This window comes from Pleurodeles waltl, chromosome 11 (genome assembly GCF_031143425.1).
Source record: "Pleurodeles waltl isolate 20211129_DDA chromosome 11, aPleWal1.hap1.20221129, whole genome shotgun sequence".
In the NCBI taxonomy this organism is placed as follows: Eukaryota; Metazoa; Chordata; class Amphibia; order Caudata; family Salamandridae; genus Pleurodeles; species Pleurodeles waltl.
Window position 1 is genome coordinate 824,279,111 of NC_090450.1, and position 18,716 is coordinate 824,297,826.

General features: G+C 43.8%; 1 protein-coding gene across 4 annotated transcripts in view; it reads right to left on the bottom strand.

Moving 5' to 3' along the window:
* The window catches only part of SMTN (smoothelin), a 777,537-nt gene that overhangs the window by 409,955 nt on the left and 348,866 nt on the right, over nt 1-18,716 (bottom strand). For all 4 annotated transcript variants that reach the window (XM_069214660.1, XM_069214661.1, XM_069214658.1 and 1 more), the window contains one exon: nt 34-136. In XM_069214660.1, coding sequence (XP_069070761.1) covers nt 34-136 — 103 coding nt within the window. The remainder of the gene's footprint in view (nt 1-33; nt 137-18,716) is intronic.

Below are 18,716 nucleotides of genomic sequence, written 5' to 3' on the forward strand. Positions count from 1 at the left end.
GCACATGTCTATAATCAATTATTCAACACACACCTTTACTTGCAGCATCCTTTGCTTCTTTGGTCTGTGCTGCCCGCAGTTCCCGTATCTGTGACCTTATGTGTCCTCTCTCCTCTAGGTCATCCTGCTCCAGCATCTAATGGAACGTGTGAAAACAGCGTCAGAACACAGGCATCATGAATTCTAAAAACAACTGGAGAAAGACACTTCAGGATGCTAAAACACCATTGAAAAAGGTAAGTGTAAAGAAAAGAAAAATCAGACAATGCAGTGTGCCCCAGCCAACAACTCCTGCGGATGAATTTTTCATGTCCACTCAAGAACAATGGAGAACACTGAAGGTATGGAGGAACAGAGCAGCAAGGGCAAATTAGAGCATTAGGATTAAGAAAGATGAGATAAACAGTAAAGGATTATGTTAGGGACATAAATGAGTCAAACAGATGGTAGGCAGATCATATCATGTAAGACTAAATAGCTGGAGAATGGTTAGCAGGCAGCTTTTGAACGCATTTTGCATTTTCTCAGTGGAGCTGACCTAATAACCTAAGAGTGTCCTGTAACTTGCAGGTAGCAGCAGTTGAACATGTTCTTGGTAGGAATCTAAAAGGAGATCCTGTACTACATTTCGAAAAGCCCCACGATAACACTGCAAATAAAAGGTGGGGATTAACAAAGCACAATCCTGCAATGGTAAAAAAAAATAAACAAGTATTTATAATGCAATAGGTTTCGCATTTTCTTGAGTTAGAGCTATTGACATTGTAAATTCAGAACTGAACTTTTCAACCCTGTTTCATAATTTTGTCTTTTCCTGCCATCCTTTGGTGGTCACTGGCAGTTACTGATATCATAAATCTGAACAGAAAGTGGGAAATAAGGCTGGAAAAGTATTTTCTTTTTATTTTAAGCAGAGCAGCCTGAGAAGATTTATGGCCCCAATAAAGGAGATAAACAATGCCCTGTGTATTATTTTGTGAGAGTGAGTGCTTGCAGGGAGGGGCCCTGGAAAGAGACTTGAGATGCGATGTGAGGTTAAGCAAGTTTCACAACAATGCTTCTAGGTTTAGCTACATTCTACCAGAAAGGGCATATTGTAGCTTTCATGACCAGTGAACTAAACAACCGGGTGTTTCTTTTGTAAAATGAGCTTATTTTAGGAGCCAGAAGTAAATGAGGACAGCACTGGAATAAAGCCAAACAAATTTCAGGGATATGGAAGGAGATGGGAGGAACGGAACGCTGTAATAAAAAGCAGGCGGCTACCAGCCGAAAACACCCACAGTGAAAGGGGAGCACCAAAGAAATGACAAAAATAGTCTGTCACAGCAACAGATAGAGAAACCAAAGTGGAATAATACAGTAGTTGGTCACTGCTCTGAAACAGAAAAAGGCGGAACTGGCCACTAGCGAGCAAGAATTTTTAAAGGACACTGCAACCAACAAATGAAATCGTTTTAAACCATAAGAAATATACTAAAAAGTATACACTAGGTCGAATGCTTAAGCTCAACCTAAAAAAGAGGGATGGTATTCCATAGTGGCATGAGAACCCACGCATTTACAGGTGTGAACTTACTTCCTAAGTAGGGAAGGAAAGAAGTTCTGAATGGAGCATTTCAGAATTTCGCAGCCTCCTGCAATACTCAAACTAACCTGTGAAAAACAAACATGTGTTTGCCAAGGCTAGCGCAAAGTGCACTATTCCACATCTGGCAAGCTAAAACATCAGATTGCATCTTCAGGTGAAGTGTCTCCTAATCTCGTGGGACCTGGAAACTAGCAGAATGTGAACAGATATTCAAACTGTAAATGCTTAGCTGAAAATTTCGGATGGCTCACCAGCTTCTTACCCACGGTGGGTCAAGGGAGATAAAAATTGCAACTTGCAAAATTGCATCACATGAGGGTGAGTTCATTTAAGTTACATCAATAATTAATATGGAAATAGAATAGGAAAGGCCAGAAAAAAATTATACAGGATTGAGTTTTTTTCATGCTAATTAAAAAAAATATATGTAGGCTTCGAAAAAAAAACTCTGTGTAAACGTTTACTGTGGACGCCTGATTTATCTCCATCCAACTGACTCTGGAATGAGGGTTGGTTATCCACCTACAAAACTGACTGTTTGGATGTCTTATTACTATATTATGCTTTTTAATTTTTTTTTACTTCTCTTTAGTTCAAAATTAATAAAAACCTGAAAAATACACGTAGGGTTTTTCTGTGGAAGTGAAAGATTCATAGTATAGGGCATTAAGGTATACCAGCATGTCGGATGGAGTGGTAACTAAAGATGCGGACAGGTGAAGGAACAAAGCAGGAGTCGAAACAAACCTCTAGTGGGAAATTTATGGTTTAGCACGAGCAAAAAAAAAAAAAAAAACTTTAGCAAATATCGCTATCTTGATTCAACCAGGTCAGCCACGAAAAATAAATATTGCTATTTGGCTGACTTTTAGTGGACTACGTGAAATAAGTTTGGTAATTACAGTAAAAGAGCATTTTCGAGCCAAACAACGTATTTTCCTCAAACAATTTATACAATACATTGGCTATAAAACAAAACATGTTACAAACATTCACGAGCGAGAACTTTTGAAAAAGAATCAAGAAAAACCCAGTTCCACATTGAACAAATAAATAAAGACCCATAATCAAGCCAGTTTCTTCTAGGAAGAAATATGAAAGCGTCAGTGTCCAAACCAGTTTTCACAATCCTTAGAATGTAAAGCACCTTGGCAAGGTCTGTATCAACTATAATAAGGAGCATATAACGTACAAAATTCTTTGTTTTTTATATTAATTATTTTAAACAATGGCGCTCTCCTGACAAACCAGCTGTGTGTGGGCCGTTGTGATAGAAAGAACTTCTGATGTGTGGACCCTGTGACAAAGACAGAAACCCTGCAACAGGCATATTGATCTGTCTGACCTCTCTTGTAACCTGTGACATGCATACACTGTTCATGAACAGCTACAGTAGATTCATTAACCTGCTAGGCTCTGTCACTAGGATTACAATCTGTGTCCTACCTACAGGATAAAGGTTTTTTTGCTGTAGAAGCACATATGCAAAATTGTGTGACTGGACTTAAAACGCGTGATCTTAACACTGCATCTTTACCATATGCAATCTCGCACACGCACTGCAAAAAGAAACCTGGGGATTTTACACGAAATTTTGCAATGAGTACATTAAAATTATGTGGCATCTCACATATTTTAACCCGCAACACAAAGAAGCTTCTTATACAATTCCTAGTTAACTTTTCATTTTAACCTGTATCAACAATGAAAACAGAGGACCAGAAATCGGCATGTGCTGTAGCTAAACTCCATACATCATGGCTGACAGTTGCAATCAAGTAGTAGCTGATTAATTTGGATTGGTCTATAAGCATATGACACTTAAAACAGTCACCAGCTTAGAAGGCAGCAATTTCGTCTGTAGATATAGGCTGTATTATGTTTGCATGGATTGTATTATTTGGGTAATGCAGCTAAAGCCATCTCCAGACAATCCCATAATATACTTTCGGGAACGCTGATTTCATTTTATTTACAGGATTTCACAGCATAAAAATCGGTTTTCTAAATCAAAAGCACAAAGAAACTCAGGAAGCTTACTGGAGAAAAACAGATATATGCTTTAGTTAACGAAAAAGAGAGAATCGCTAAAAGTGTGCAAAATAATATCTAGATACATTGTGCTGAGAGTATCCTCGTTGGAGGGTAAATAATTTGATGCAATTTTCTCAGATTATTTTTAAATAGTTCTCGCCTATATACAAACGCTTAAAGTTGTTTTTCGCTTCCCCCTCTCAACCCATACCTTTGCTCATCATTCAAAGGCTTTCTTGCCCACCTCTGTTTTTAGCTCCTGGCTTTCCTCCCTAATGTTGGTCTAGCCTAGAAGGGGAATTCGGCGTCATTGTGTTTTGAGTGGATGAGTTGTATCCATCTACTATGCTATGCAGGAAGGATGATTTTCCTTCCTCCATCTTTCTCTCTCCTCCCCCCCTTCCAACCACCCACTCTGTTTATTTAACAGCCTGCTTCATCCCCAGCTGCCACTGCCTCCACCACCCCAGCCACTGCTTGTGTTCCCAGTGTTCGTCTGAAATGGGCGACAATCTTTGAATGGTTTAGAAATCATTCAAAGATGATCACTTGTGCATGTGCCCATATAAAGCAGCCATCTGCGAATGTTTTATTCTTATACTTTATGAGACAATATTCCAAGATGATCACTTGTGTGCGGGCATAATTGTTATCTTGCAATGTTTTTTATGAAGCATAGCAAATTAATTTCAAGAGGGGCAATGAGTGTGTTGTGCTTTCGGGAAAGCAAAACATTCCAAGATGCCAGCCAAGTGCACAACGATTTTGATACAAATATTGCAAAATCAAAACAAGTATGGACAAAGCCAACAGGTCTGCACCCTCGGTGTCACAGGTGAGACCTACTAGCTTTTCCAATCCTTGTTTCATATTTCTTCAAGATGAACTTCCAGAAAAATCAATGGGAAGTTGATGGGAAAGGACTAATGAGCGACATTTAACATTTTAAGAACCTGGAAACATTCACATTCATATTCCACAGTACTCTGAATTGGAAAAAAACTCTATACAAATATATAACCTGGATGTTTTATATTTGGTCACTTGAGTTTAAAGAGGATACATGAGACGCCTCATTCTAAATGGAAAAAAAACTCACAAGTGATGCTACCTGAGCACGACAAAGACCTTGAGGTAGACATTAATGCAACCCCCATAGAATAATAGGACTATTGTTTCATTGTGTAGGCAGAGTGAAAAACACAACACTGTCATCCCTCTTGGAGCTATTAGGCAGCCAAGACATTAAAGAACACTCAGTTACTAGGAGGAGAAGGGAGATACCCCCATTCCCCCCAAAAATAAAATCTTAGTGTATGATGTGATTTAGTCCCTCAGGATGTATGGCAGACAAAGGATTATTAATCTGGGAATAAGAAAGCTGTTCCCACTATATTTGTATTTCTATCCATCCTTCTCAGGAGAAACGCTGAATATGGAGTGCTGCTACACAGATGAATACAGAGAGAATCTGACACGACAGAACCAAGAATATAAAACCCCTTACAGTCTTTATTGTTAATTTTTCCTGCAAAAATTCAAATTGCAAAACTATGAATCTAACTCCACAGACAAGATACTAAGCTTTGAAAAATGCCGGAGTAAACAGTCTCATAGAGAAAAGCCAAATAGCCTACACTTAAGAAAGCTCCTGAAGAACACGTTACTTCCCGTTGGTAATGCTTTTTCTGGTGGCTACAGTAGCTACCTGTGGATTCCTCACCTTATGAATTCTCCCAATGCACCAGCATTCGATGGAAACTTTCTTCACATCGATGAGGACATAACAATTGGAAGGTTCCGCACACGACTCCATCTAAAGTAATCGTGGCAATAAGGGGTCCTCGCCGGCGTGCTGACGTCAGTTTCACCCTTTTTTACATGCCCTTGAGGCGAACAGGTGAAAACCGACCTCACAAGAACATATATATTTCAATCCAAATACAATATAAACACAATATTTATTAATATAAAAATACCAAAAAACGTATATACAAAACTAGCAAAAGTCTTGGTATGACCAGACAGGCAATGGGGAGGCGGGTGGGACTGTGAGGAATCCACAGGTAGCTACTGTATTCACCAGAAAATGCGTTACCGAAGGTGAGTAACTTGTTCTGATGGATACAACTACCAGTGGATTCCTCACCTTATGAATAGAGTCCCAAAGCAGTACTGCACTCGGAGGTGGGTGCCTGACCGGTCACAACAAGAAATCCTGCAACACAGAACGTACAGAATAGCCATCCCTCCTAACTTCTGAATCCAAGCAATAATGCTTCGTGAAAGTGTGGAGGGAAGCCCAAGTTGCTGCCTTGCAAATATCCACCACTGGTACTCCTCTAGCCAAGGCCGAAGGTTGATCAGGAAGACACAGAAAGGCCAACAGCGCCAATAAGTAACCTTTCACAGTTGCAACTGCACAACCCTTCTGTGCTACAGAAAGGGCAAACAGCAAAACATCAGATAAATGGGCCTTTAAGGGATCAATTTGCCTCTCTCCACAGCAAGTAACACATTTTGCCCATCTGTTGGCATAGACACTTTTGGTGGAGTGTCGCCTGGCCGATAAAATAACATCCACCACTTCTGGAGGGAGAGATAAAAAAAACTCACATTGCCACGTTCAATCTCCAGGCATGTAGGTGCAGGCTCTGGAGTTGGGGGTGTAGAACCTGCCCCCGCATCTGCGAGAGGAGGTCTGCCCTGTGAGGGAGACTGAGCAGAGGGCACAATGAGAGTTGAAGAAGGTCTGAGTACCACACCCTTCTTGGCCAATCCAGAGCTATTATTATAACTTGGGCCCGGTCTTGGCGAATCTTCCTCAGAACTAGAGGAATCAAAGGAATGGGGGGGAAACGTGTAATGTAACTGTCCGACCCAAGACATCTGAAACACGTCCCCCAATGCTCCTTGCACCGGATACTGGAGGCTGCAGAACAACGGGCAGTGTGCATTCTCCCGAGTGGCAAACAGGTCTATCCGTGGACAACCTCACATCCGGAAGATGTGAAGAACCAGGTCTGAATGGAGATGCCACTCGTAATCGGCCGAGAAATGTCGATAGACTGTCCGCATGTACGTTGAGATCCCTCGGCCAGATGGTTTGCTACTATGCAAATCCGATGGTCCTGTGCCCAGGACCAGAGCCACAGAGCCTCTCTGCAGAGAAGGTATGGCCCTGCCCTACTCCTTCCTGCTTGTTGATGTACCACATCCCTGTAGTGTTGTCCTTCAGGACTTGAACTGACTGCCGTAAAGGGACGGGAGGAAGGCCTTGAGAGCCAGACGTATCGCCCGTAGTTTTAACAGATTGATGTGAAAAATCTGTTTAGACCAAAGACCTTTGATCTCCATGTCCCCCAGATGAGCTCCCCACCCCTGAGTGGAAGCATCCGTTATGATCGTGGCCACCGGAGGTGGTAGACAAAACGGCCTTTCTTGGGAAAGGTTGCTGCCCACAGCCCATCATCATAGATCCACTGCAGCGTCTCTGGAGACCGTTAGGGACTCCTCGAGATCCCCTTTGTGTTGAAACCACTGTTTGCGGAGGCACCACTGGAGAGCCCTCATGTGCCAACGTGCATGAGTGACCAACAGAATGCAAGAAGCGAACAGACCGAGCAGACGTAGGACCTTGAAGGCTGGACCAACCGCTCCATTTTGAAACATTGGAATCAAAACCTGAATGTTCTGAATCCGCTGAGGCGGAGGATAGGCCCGATTCAGTACTGCCCCTATGAACAGGAAGCGCTGAGAGGGCTCCAGGTGAGACTTGGGCACGTTCATTGTAAAGCCGAGCTTGAACAACAACTGTGTTGTCATTTGCAGGTGATGCAGCACAAGCTCTGGGGACTGATTATATGACGGAACACCGAATTAAAAACAACTACTAACCTTAACAACGAGGTCGGAACACCGACCTCGTCCTTACTACTAATGATTTTACCACGAATGCCTTAACAACGATATTTCGTTGTAAAGGCATTCCTGATAAAATCATTAGCAATAGGCACCATTCACCCTACATCCCTCACCCCAACCCCCCAACCCCACCCCAAAACCTAAAACCCGCTGACCCCCCACCCACTCCCCAAAACCAAAAACGCCCCACCCCCCAACCCCACCCTAAAACCTAAAACCCCCTGACCACCCACCCACCCCCCAAAACCAAAAACGCCCCACCCCCCCAACCCCACCCTAAAACCCCCTGACCCCCCACCCACTCCCCAAAACCAAAAACACCCCACCCCCCAACCCTACCCCAAAACCTAAAACCCCCTGACCCCCCACCCACTCCCCAAAACCAAAAACGCCCCACCCCCCAACACCACCCCAAAACCTAAAAACCCCTGACCCCCCACCCCCTCCCCAAAACCAAAAACGCCCCACCCCCCCAACCCCACCCCAAAACCTAAAACCCCCTAACCCCCCACCCCCTCCGCAAAACCAAAAACGCCCCACCCCCCCAACCCCACCCCAAAACCTAAAACCCCCTTACCCCCAACCCCCTCCCCAAAACCAAAAACGCCCCACCCCAACCCCACCCCAAAACCTAAACCCACCACTTACCTTCGCCAACTCCCTTCTTTGTACCTTAACCACGCATGTTCGTTGTTCAGAACATACGTAGTTAAGGCACAAAAATACGAAGTCGTGGTTAAAAAAAGCGTTGTTACGCTTTCGTTAACCACGACTTTCGTAATAAAAAAGTCGTAAAAAAGGATGTTTCCCCTGGGGACTTGGCTTTTATCAGCCAATTGTCCAGGTAAGGGAATACAGATACTCCCTTCCTCTGAGGTTTGCTGCAACCACCATCACCTTTGTGAAGACTCGAGGTGCAGAATTAAGACCAAAAGGAAGGACCACAAACTGGTAGTTTTGTTCTGTTACCCTACCACAAATCAGAGATACTTCCTGTGTGACTTGAGAATGGGGATATGAAAATGAGCAAACTGCAAGTCGATAGACACCATCCAATCCTCCTTGTTCAACACCAGAAGCACCTGCGCTAGAGTCAGCATTTTGAATTTCTCCTGTTTGAGGAACCGATTCAAAATCCTCAGGTCAAGGATAGGCCTCAATCGACCATCCTTCTTGGGAATCAGGAAATATCCTGAATAGCCACCCTGACCCCTTTCCTGCTCTGGAACCAACTCCACTGCATCTTTTGATAAAAGGACTTGAACCTCCTGCTGCAGCAATAGGAGATGATCCTCTGAACAAAACAAAGGACGGGGAGGGATGAGAGGGGGAAACTCCCGAAAAGGAAGGGCATAACCTTTCCCCACAATATTTAGTACCCAAGATTCCGATGTGACTAACTCCCACTAGTGGAGAAAATGAAATATCCTGCCCCCTACTGAAGAAGCATGACTTAAGATGGATGGAAAACTAGGGCTGCTTTCCTTGTTGTGTTCCCCCAGAGGAAGAGGATGAGGCAGGGCGCTGTTGGGTGGCTCCTCGTGTCCTAACCCTCACCTGCCCTCTAAAAGATCTCTAGGGAGGGTTGGCAGGCTGTTGAGTGCTGGACTGAGGTCTTCCACGATAAGCAGATCCATGGCCAAACCCCCTAAATCTCTGAAAGGATCTGAAGGGAGTAGATGCAGAAGCCTGTAGCCCCAAAGATCTCACAGTGGCCCTGCTGTCCTTGAAATGTTCTAAAACAGAGTCCGCTTTGGCCCCAAACAACTTTTTGCCATCAAACGGGAGGTTCAATAAAGTTGCCTGGATGTCTGTTGAAAACCCAGACGACCTTAGCCATGCATGTCTCCTGGTGGCGACCAAGGTACCCATTGCCCTGGCTACTGAGTCTGCTGTATCCAGACCAGACTGGATGATTTGTTTGGCCGCCCCTTGGGTGTCCAAAAGGAGCTCGTAAAACTGTCCCTGCATATCCTGAGGCAAGTTAGGCACCACAGCTCTAGCCGTGTCCATCAGGGCATGAACATATCTACCCAGCACACAGGTAGCATTGACTGATTTTAGGGCCCTAGTACAAGAAGAGAGTCTTTTTAGCTGCTTGTTCCATCCCCTTGGAGTCACTGTCCGATGGAGTAGCAGGAAATGAACTAGGTACAGAATGAGCAGAACAAGAAGCCTGGACCACCTAGCTCTCGGGAATCGGACGTTGGGATAAAAATCCTGGATCTCCAGGTGAAACCCTGTACCTCCTTACAACAGTCCAGGACACAGCTGGAGATGTAATAGGCTTTCTCCAAACCTCCAAAATAGGCTCAGTGAGAGCATCATTGAAAGGGAGCAGAGGCTCCGCCGAAGTGGAGGAAGGGTGCAATACCTCCGTCAAAATGTTTGTTTTTACTTCCGAAGATGGCAATGGAAGCTCTAAAAAATCTGCAGCATTCCTTATGACAGTGTGATGGGAAGTCACCTCCTCCGTAAATTCACCCGGGGATGAAAGATCCCACTCAGGGGAGGTATCCAGTCCACTAGCTGAGTCCAGACCCTGAAACTCTCCTTCCTCCAATAATTGTCGCTGGTATTCTTTCTCTTCCAAGAGCCTCAATGCTCTCCTCCTCGATCTCAGCCTGGCCTCCAATCTCGGCGTCGACAGAGAGTTAGCCGACGTCGATGATACTGGCTTCAAGACAGATGGACGTGGCAAAGGAGAAGAAGGAGATACACTCCGTCCCGACTGGGACCCATCTGCCGCCGGAGTTGACTCCATCGGCATCATTTGAGGCAACGTCATCGGCGCCGAACCAGCACCCTCAGCCTGATAGAAAGGCACACACGGAGCCGACTTGTATGGAGCCGGCGAACCCTAGGAGAACGCTAATGGACCCGTGGGACCAGCCGATGCACCAGCAGGGGCCATAGCTTTATTAAAAATGACGAACATAGCATTTAGAAAAGCCACCGGATCAGCTCCCAGAGTCGGTGAGGCTGGAAACCTCTGTTCTTCTGCGGCGCTTGGGTCGGATCTGAAACCTGTGCCACCAACTCCTGAATCAACACAGGTGAAAAGTGAGTCAGAGGACTCGCAGGAGACTCGACCACCTTGATCAGTGATGGCGCCGGAGAAGCCTGAGGACTCTGAGATTGGGGAGTAACAGTAGGACTGACCTCCCACGCCGTACAAAGTCGTCTAGAAGGAGACCGAGATCGAGACCGATCTCTTGAAGAACGGCATTGAGAATCATGCCGGCGCCACTTCTTGTGTGATCTCGACGACTTATGAGATGAAGAGTCCCTTGTCTTGGACCTCCCATGACTCTTGTGTCTTCTCTTTGCTTTTGCTAAGAAAAGCTTAGCTTCTATTTCTTTCAACGCATTTGCATTCATCCTCTGGCAAGAAACGCACCCTTCCACGTCGTTTGTCCGACCTCAGACACCACAAACAGTCTTCATGAGGGTCCGTGACTGAAATATGACCCCCGCACTCACAACAAGGCTTAAAACCTAATTTCTTAGGCGGAGACATTGTAACAAGTACAATAAGACACCATGGAAACAGTAGCTGTTCGAGAGCTAGGAAAAAAACGTTAGCGTTGAAGGCACGGAAAAAAAAGAACTGACGTCAGCACGCCAGCGAGGACCTCTTATTGCCATGATGACGTCAGATGGAGTTGCGTGCGGAACTGTGTGATTGTGACGTCGACATGAAGAGCTGGGAAGAAAGTTTCCATTGAATGCTGGCGCATTGGGAGAATTCATAAGGTGAGGAATCCACAGGTAGTTGTATCCATCAGAAAATAGAAGCATTAAACAACCCAAAAACTGGGAATAAGATACATGACAAATCAAAGCCAGAAACAAGCTATATCCCTCAGAGTGACCACATTTCAACTTCTGGCCAACTGCTAAACATGCTTTCAGTACATCAATTCTCGCTCAGGACTAGGCTTGAGTGAAATTCTAATTAAGGTGGTATAATTTTACATAATGAATTGTACTTCCAATTAATGAAACTACGCCATCTAATGAAAATCAGGTTTGGGTCAAAACCAAAAGTGAGATGCACAGAACCAATGAGGGCAACCAAACACCTTTTTTGAACAGGAAGCAAGTGCCATAGACACTGGGATGAAACTATACACAAAGTAGCAACTTTCTCTTCCTGTCCTGAAGACTCCTCTCTGCTTTGTTCTAACCTTGGTCATTTTGGAGGGAAAGCCTTACTCTTTTTGTCTGAAACCTCTCTCGCATCAACACCCTTGGCATTGTTACTGTTTAGGAAAATCAAGCAAGTCCAGTGCGTTACTTTGAAATTTGTTTGTTGCTTGAGGGAGGGCAGGCACCACTGTTTTAGTTATTTTCAGGTTGTTTTCTATTCAGTTGTTTGTTGTCTGATGGCCCGGAGTTAGGAGTAGGGGACCCTGTGGGATTAAGTTGTGTTAAGGGCTAATAGTTGCACATTTTTGGCATGGTGGAGACCTGGGGTAATAAATATAATTTCTCCATTTAATTCTCGTTTTTTGTGTGAATTTTGTACAGATTTATGAATCGTTTAACTCTTTTGTTCTAGTGTTGGGCCTAGTTTGCCCTGAAGTAGGCCTTGGGTATTTTTTAAAGTACTTTTTTACATTCTCTCTGCTGCTGTGCAATGTGTTTTTAATCATTTTAGAGGTTTGTTGATGCCCTTGCACTAAATGTGAAATGTAGGTTATTTTTTGTCTGCATGTTTGATGGTGGCTAGGGTTGGGGTGGGCTCTAGGGTCTGCACTCAAGTAGCAAGACATGTTCCTTTGTTCAAACCTAACTTTTTCTCAAGGTGCTTGCCTGCCATTTTTTGTGAGTTTGTGTGACGTTTGATACAGCATTTACTTTTTTTCTCCATCTTTTGAAAGTATTTTGGAGGGGTAATAGATGTTGCTCTGTGTGTGTGGTTGGCGAGAAAGAGAATACATGTATATAGACAAACAATACTTTCCAAAAACATTCTGTTGGGATGGGGATACTTGAGGAAGGTTAGCACAACCATGTTCTTTGTTCTCCATGTCTCCTTCTTTGCTGGCCATGTGGAGGTTCCCATTTTGTGTAGCCTAAGGGTGTTTAACATAGGCCACCATTTTGTCTTTGTTCTTCGTGCCTCTTTTCTTTGCTAGCCATGCGGTGACCACTACTTTGTGGAGATAGTGTGTATGGTGACCACATCAGCAAATTATTTATTCAATGTTTCCTGCCCTTGTCTCCCATTGGCTCCCCTTGGGCCCTGGAGGGACACCAGCAGTTGATTAATTCATGTATTCAATTTTCTGCTTACCCCCGCCACCACAGGGTCCCAATTAACTCTAGAGCAGCACAGGCAATTACTTAATTCATATACTATATTTTTTCCTGCCCTTATGCCTTTCCTAGGATTCCCAAGGGCCCAAAAAGGACATCAGCAAGTACTTCATTTACTTTATCAGGTCAGCGGATCTTAACCTTTCTACTTCCATAGTCCCCCAACGAATCACTGATGGAAGCCTCCAACTCCCACCTAAACAATTTAGACGACATGAAACTCAAAAAAATACCCAAAACTACAGAAACAAGTACACATCAAACAAATTACCAAAAATTAATAAAAAACAATAAAAAAATCAACATTGTAATTTTATTGGGAAGGTTGAAGCTTTTGAAAATGTGATTTTATTTTGAAAAGGCGAAGTGATATACTAGACTCCTGCATATCACTTTATCTTTGATGCTCTTAATGCAGCCTCTCTTTTTGTTGGGGCATACTAGTGCTTCAATGAGTAAACCAAATCAATCATACTACTATTTGCTGTACTTGTGCCTGCTCCAATTAATCAAATTAAATACACCAACTTTATTTTTGGTCTCTAATTTCAAATTCCTCAAGAGCTTTTTAAAATTTCCAATTTTCAAGTTTATTTTGTTGTGTGTATATGCTTTATTAATCTAACACGCAATTGCTTGGGCAGAGCACCTCAAGAAAGTAAGTGGTGGTGAGAGAAAAGTAGTTCAACTGATAAGCGGCAGTGTTGAGGAATAAGAGGATGTCAGTGTCATGCGAAGTAACCCTGCAAAGGTCAACGTAAGTGCAGTCATTACCTGCAACAACCTCAGAATTCCACATGGGACAGAAGAATATAATCCCCACAAAGTGCCCAAGCAGCCTACCTTTTCTCCTTGTACGGGAGGCATCATAAGGAAAACAGTCACAGCCACCAACTATCAAGGCTAAATTCACCAAGAAGTCACCATACCACTGAACCCATAAAAACTCTAATAACACAATGGAAAGCTCACAGAAATGCTAGTGCTTGACCTCTTCCCTTTTCTTATGTGGAAAGAGAGTGGTTTCTTGAGTTTGTGGAGACCCTCTGCTCAAATTGCAAGGATCCAAGATGCACCTATTTTTCCACTGTTGCTGTGCCAGCACTGCACCATAAAGTGATGTAATTGGTGGATAACGCCATGAAGAAGACCTCTGTTTAGTCCATCCTCTTCACAAAGACATGTTGCCAGTTGTCAAGCAACAGAGTACATGTGCATCACTGCACAACACATCCCCTTCAAGTGAGTGAAGCAACGACTAAACTGCAGGTATCACTGCTGAAGATACTTGACGTGGCATTAGGCGCCATCCAAACGTTGTGATGTTCATCATGGAGAAATAGCATACAGCAACCAACAACTTGGACAAATTTAATACTAAATCCTACAAATGGCTTCAACCCAGAGATCTCAGCAATGGATTTGTTGCAACTGAAGCAACATTGTCAAAGCAATGGCTGATGGAGCTTACTTCAGAGTCCTGTGTTTAGCGCATTGCATTAATCTAATTGTGCAGCTTGTCCTCAAAAAAGGAAGTAGTCAGCAACATTTTATTCACTGTCAAAGAACTTGCACTCATGTTACTCATTTGTTGACAGCCTAGAAGCAGATGAGAATCATTCAGCATGCTAATAAAGTACCCGTGAAAGCCCTCATACAGGAGGTGCCAACATGTTGGAAATCAACCTACTACATGCTGCAATTCCCACTTGAGCAGCACAGGTCTATCAAACATTATATAATTCAAAGGAGAGGGGATTCAACTGCCCAAGCCACAAAGACTTAGGTGGTTAACTGGTGGCTGGTGCAATGCCTTATTCAAATGCTAATATCTTTTGAGATTATGGCATGGGAAGTCAGGAAGGAAGAGCGTACAATAAGCTAAGTGATCCCATTGTGGCATCTGCTGTAAGGACATTTGCCAGAGGTGGAACATACATTTAGCAATGTTAATGAAGAAGCTGCTGCTTTGGTCAACTGCTTAATCCTTCGCTTGAACATTAATGAAAGGAAGCAAAAAGAGATTGTGTACTTCCAATAGTACATCTGTGCCACTATACTAGATCCATGGTACAGAAAGAACACGTTACTTACCTTCAGTAACACTCCTCACCTTTTGAATATCCCCAAGGCGCCAGACTGGATACGGAAACTTTTCAGCAGTACCTATGCATACCAGAAGGTGGTGCCTTGTGGCTTCGCACTAATGTTGCGCTCCAGAAACGACATCCAGGGCCAAGAGGATGAAGGCTGATGTGGAGCTAGGACTTCGCCAGTTACCAGAGGCCTCTGATCCTACCTCTCCAAGGTGGCCCCTTAACTCAGGAGCAATGTTATCGGTCATCACTGTCTGCACTTTGAGGGGACTGGAGAGTGGTTTGCCACTGACCCAATCACGGTTCAGTAACCACCACTGCAGATCTTTTGCAGTCTCCCCCAAAATCTGAAAGCGGTCTGAGAGGTCTCCTTGATGTTAGGCCCGCTAGAACTTCAGATCCCATTGCAGAGTCCACATATGCTACCTGGCATGCTTGACAGCAGAATGCAGAAGGCCATCAGTCCCAGCATCCTAAGAGTTGACCTCACTGAAATCCAGGACCGAGGCTGAAAGATCGAGATCATAGCCTAAAATGTCCTAGACACACTTTCTTGGAGAGATGGGCACAAAATAAAACTTTGTCGAGAATGGATCAGAGGAAGGGGAGCTTCTGGGAAGGAGTCAGGTGTGACTTTGGCACGTTGATAGTGAACCCCAAAAAAGCTAGAAGGCGTGGTCCGCTTTCAACAACCAGTCATCGAGGTAAGGGAAGACTGATAACCTTGACCTTCGAAGGTGTGCTGCCACTACTGCCATCACATTTGTGGAGACCGAGGGACCCTGGTGAATGTTGTGTTTGTCTATCTTTCACCTTCTCACAATTACACCTACTCAACCGTTCATTAAATCCCTAACCATATTTCCCCAAGTTGTGCAATCTGTTGTGCTGTTAATGTTTAACATAATGAGATCTCAAACTTGGTGAAGCAAGTATCGTTGAAGCTACAGCAACTATTACAGCAGGAGGTCATCAGAAATTGCAATTTTGACCTCTAACCAAGAAAGGGACACAATAGCGCAGACGATACATTACAACAATGGTTGTGCAAGAATAGGTAGAGTGCACTTAAGTTTTGTTTTTGTTTTTTGTTTTTTACCACAATCTATGCTCTTTGGATTCTACTCAAGTAACCTTCTTTAGAGTCCTGAGATTGAGGGTTTCATTATGTTTACTTTAGTAGATAAATGTACACTACCTTGCCACTTGTTTTATCATGATGGTCATGGCTTGGATTTTCCACTCACTTTGTTTTCTGTCTAATTGCCTGTGATGCGGAATAAGAATCCTTTAGTAGGTTCACCAGCATCATTCAGAATAAAAAAGAACCTTGTTTTTCTCTGAGATGTCTTCCTTTTTAGCGGTGAGACATCATCCACCAGCATTAAGACTGCAGTTTGGAAACCCCAGCTTTAAGGTAATGGGTGGACTGAGGGAAGTAGCAGACATAATTTTTTCTCCTCAAACGAGTAAAGATGTCGTAAGGACGGGAAGGAAGAATTGTTGTTTTTTGGTTCTGTGTTGGAGGACACTATTAGTGGTTAATAGTTACAGAGGGTAGGGCAAGGGCAGCAAGAATACAACTATTAATGATAGAAGTATGGGTGCTGCTCGGTCTGATCAAGGTATTAAAGACTGGAGTGGAGTAAGGACATGGCCAGTTTTCCAACACTGATTGCAGCGGGGTGGGCTGGAAGAGGGAAAGTAAGTAACCTGCCTAATGTGGAAGGGAGAGACAAAAGAGGATGAAAGAGGTAGACACATTTGGACCACTGCTTTGTGATGGGCCAGGTACAGGGCTCAGCCTTTATCATTACATTGGTCGAGCTTCCCATTTAATGTGAGTGGCGATGCTACATTAACTAGTAATGCCTAGTAGTTAGAAATCAGTTACTTACCTGTAACGCCAGTTCTCGAACATAGGGATCTTATATGTATTATCATGCTTGAATCGTTCCTCGTCGTCAGGCTGGGACTCCCCGGTATATTTAAAATTGCATTTTACTGAGTAAAATACATATAATATACAGTATATAATGTAAATAGGAACACACAGTATGTTTAGCAGCACACCCACCTCATTTGAAAGAACCCAAACTTCAGCCAATGAGGTGGAAGCCTGAACATTCCTACTCCCCTTACTGGCCACCATATTTTCAAATATCAAAGCACAAGTGTGAGAATAGAATACAATAAACCTCTGACCAGGGAGGAGGGAGGGTTTCATGCATATGTATAAATGTTTCCAATGTTGGAGAACTGAGTTACAGGTAAGTAACTAATTCCTCTCCAACATTGGAAATTTTATATATTCACATGCTTGAATCAGAATAGCAAGAAGTACGCAATTTGGAATACAACAAAGCAGGAAGCAGGCTCCCCTTTAATGAAAGCTGTGCTGGCCTCTGCGTTCACGTTTAGGCAGTAATGCTTTGTGAGTGTATGCCTGCTCTTCCAGGTGGCTGCATGGCAGATGTTTCTCAAAGGCACCCTACTGCAGTTGAAGCCATGCCCCTGGAGGAATGCACCCTCACTCACTCACCTAGACCTGTCCGTGGTTGAGCAAATGACACAAATAACTGGTCAGAAGTGTGTATGCACCGACTTGTCCATACAGAATCTGTGGCATCTACACACATCTAAGTAACGTAATGATCTTTCTCCTGAAGAGGATGGATTAGAAAAGAAAGATCTACAAATGACAGGCTCATTCAAATAGAAGTCAGTAGGCACTTTAGGAATCAACTTATGGTTAGTTCTGAGTATAAACTTGTTCCTAATAAAACTAAGGAACGGCTCCTTGATAGTGGACGCCTGAATCTCTCCCACTCTCCTACCAGATATTAGACCTAGGAGGAGAGCTAGTTTCCATGAGACAAACTTCAAGTCTGCGCTATGTATTGTCTCAAAAGGAGGTAACATTAGCAGACTAAGGACTGTGTTAAGCTCCCATGGAACTGAAGGATGTTGAAGTGATGAAAGAGCTCCAGAGAGCCCTTTCATAAACTGCTTAATGACTCTTTGAGAAAACAGAGTAGTCGATAAATTGTCAGCCCTCCAACATCTGGAGATTGCGGCCAGACGTCCCCTCACTGAAGAATATTTAAGTCCTCTTTGGCTTAAATGTCTTGGACCAGCTGGTCGAAAGAGCATTGTCCATCATCCCTCGGTGCCAGAACCTGCTTGCCAAGCACAGGGTTTTCTTGTTGTATGGTGTAGCAAACAGATAGATTTTGGAGTGACCCCACTGTCCGAACATGTAATCCACCTGCTTCTGTTCCAAAACCTACTAGTGACAATCCGACATTTGTCAGCCGAGTACAACCGCCTGATCGTTCTGGCAGATGTTCCTTGACAATGCCTATCCTGTGAGAAATGGCCCAGCTACACAACAGCTGTGCATGTTCTGAAAAGATTTTGGAACGTGTTCCTCCTTGTTTGGCTATATAGAATATGGTATTGTTTATTTTGATCAGAACAGCTGGACCTGCCAACCTGGGGAGGAACGCCTGTAAGCCTAGCCTTATGATGCGGAGCTCCAAAACACTGATGTGTTGCTTCTGTACTGCCTCTAACCAAAGGCCCCTGGTTGAAAGCTCTTAGAGAGGAGCTCTCCATCGAACCATGGATGTGTCTGTGGTCAGTAACACCCATTCTGTTAATGGTAGGAAAGAAAGACCCATGCTTAGGTTTGCTGGCATCCTCCACATCATTAGAGCTTGTTTCAAACGCCATGCGCCATCTTC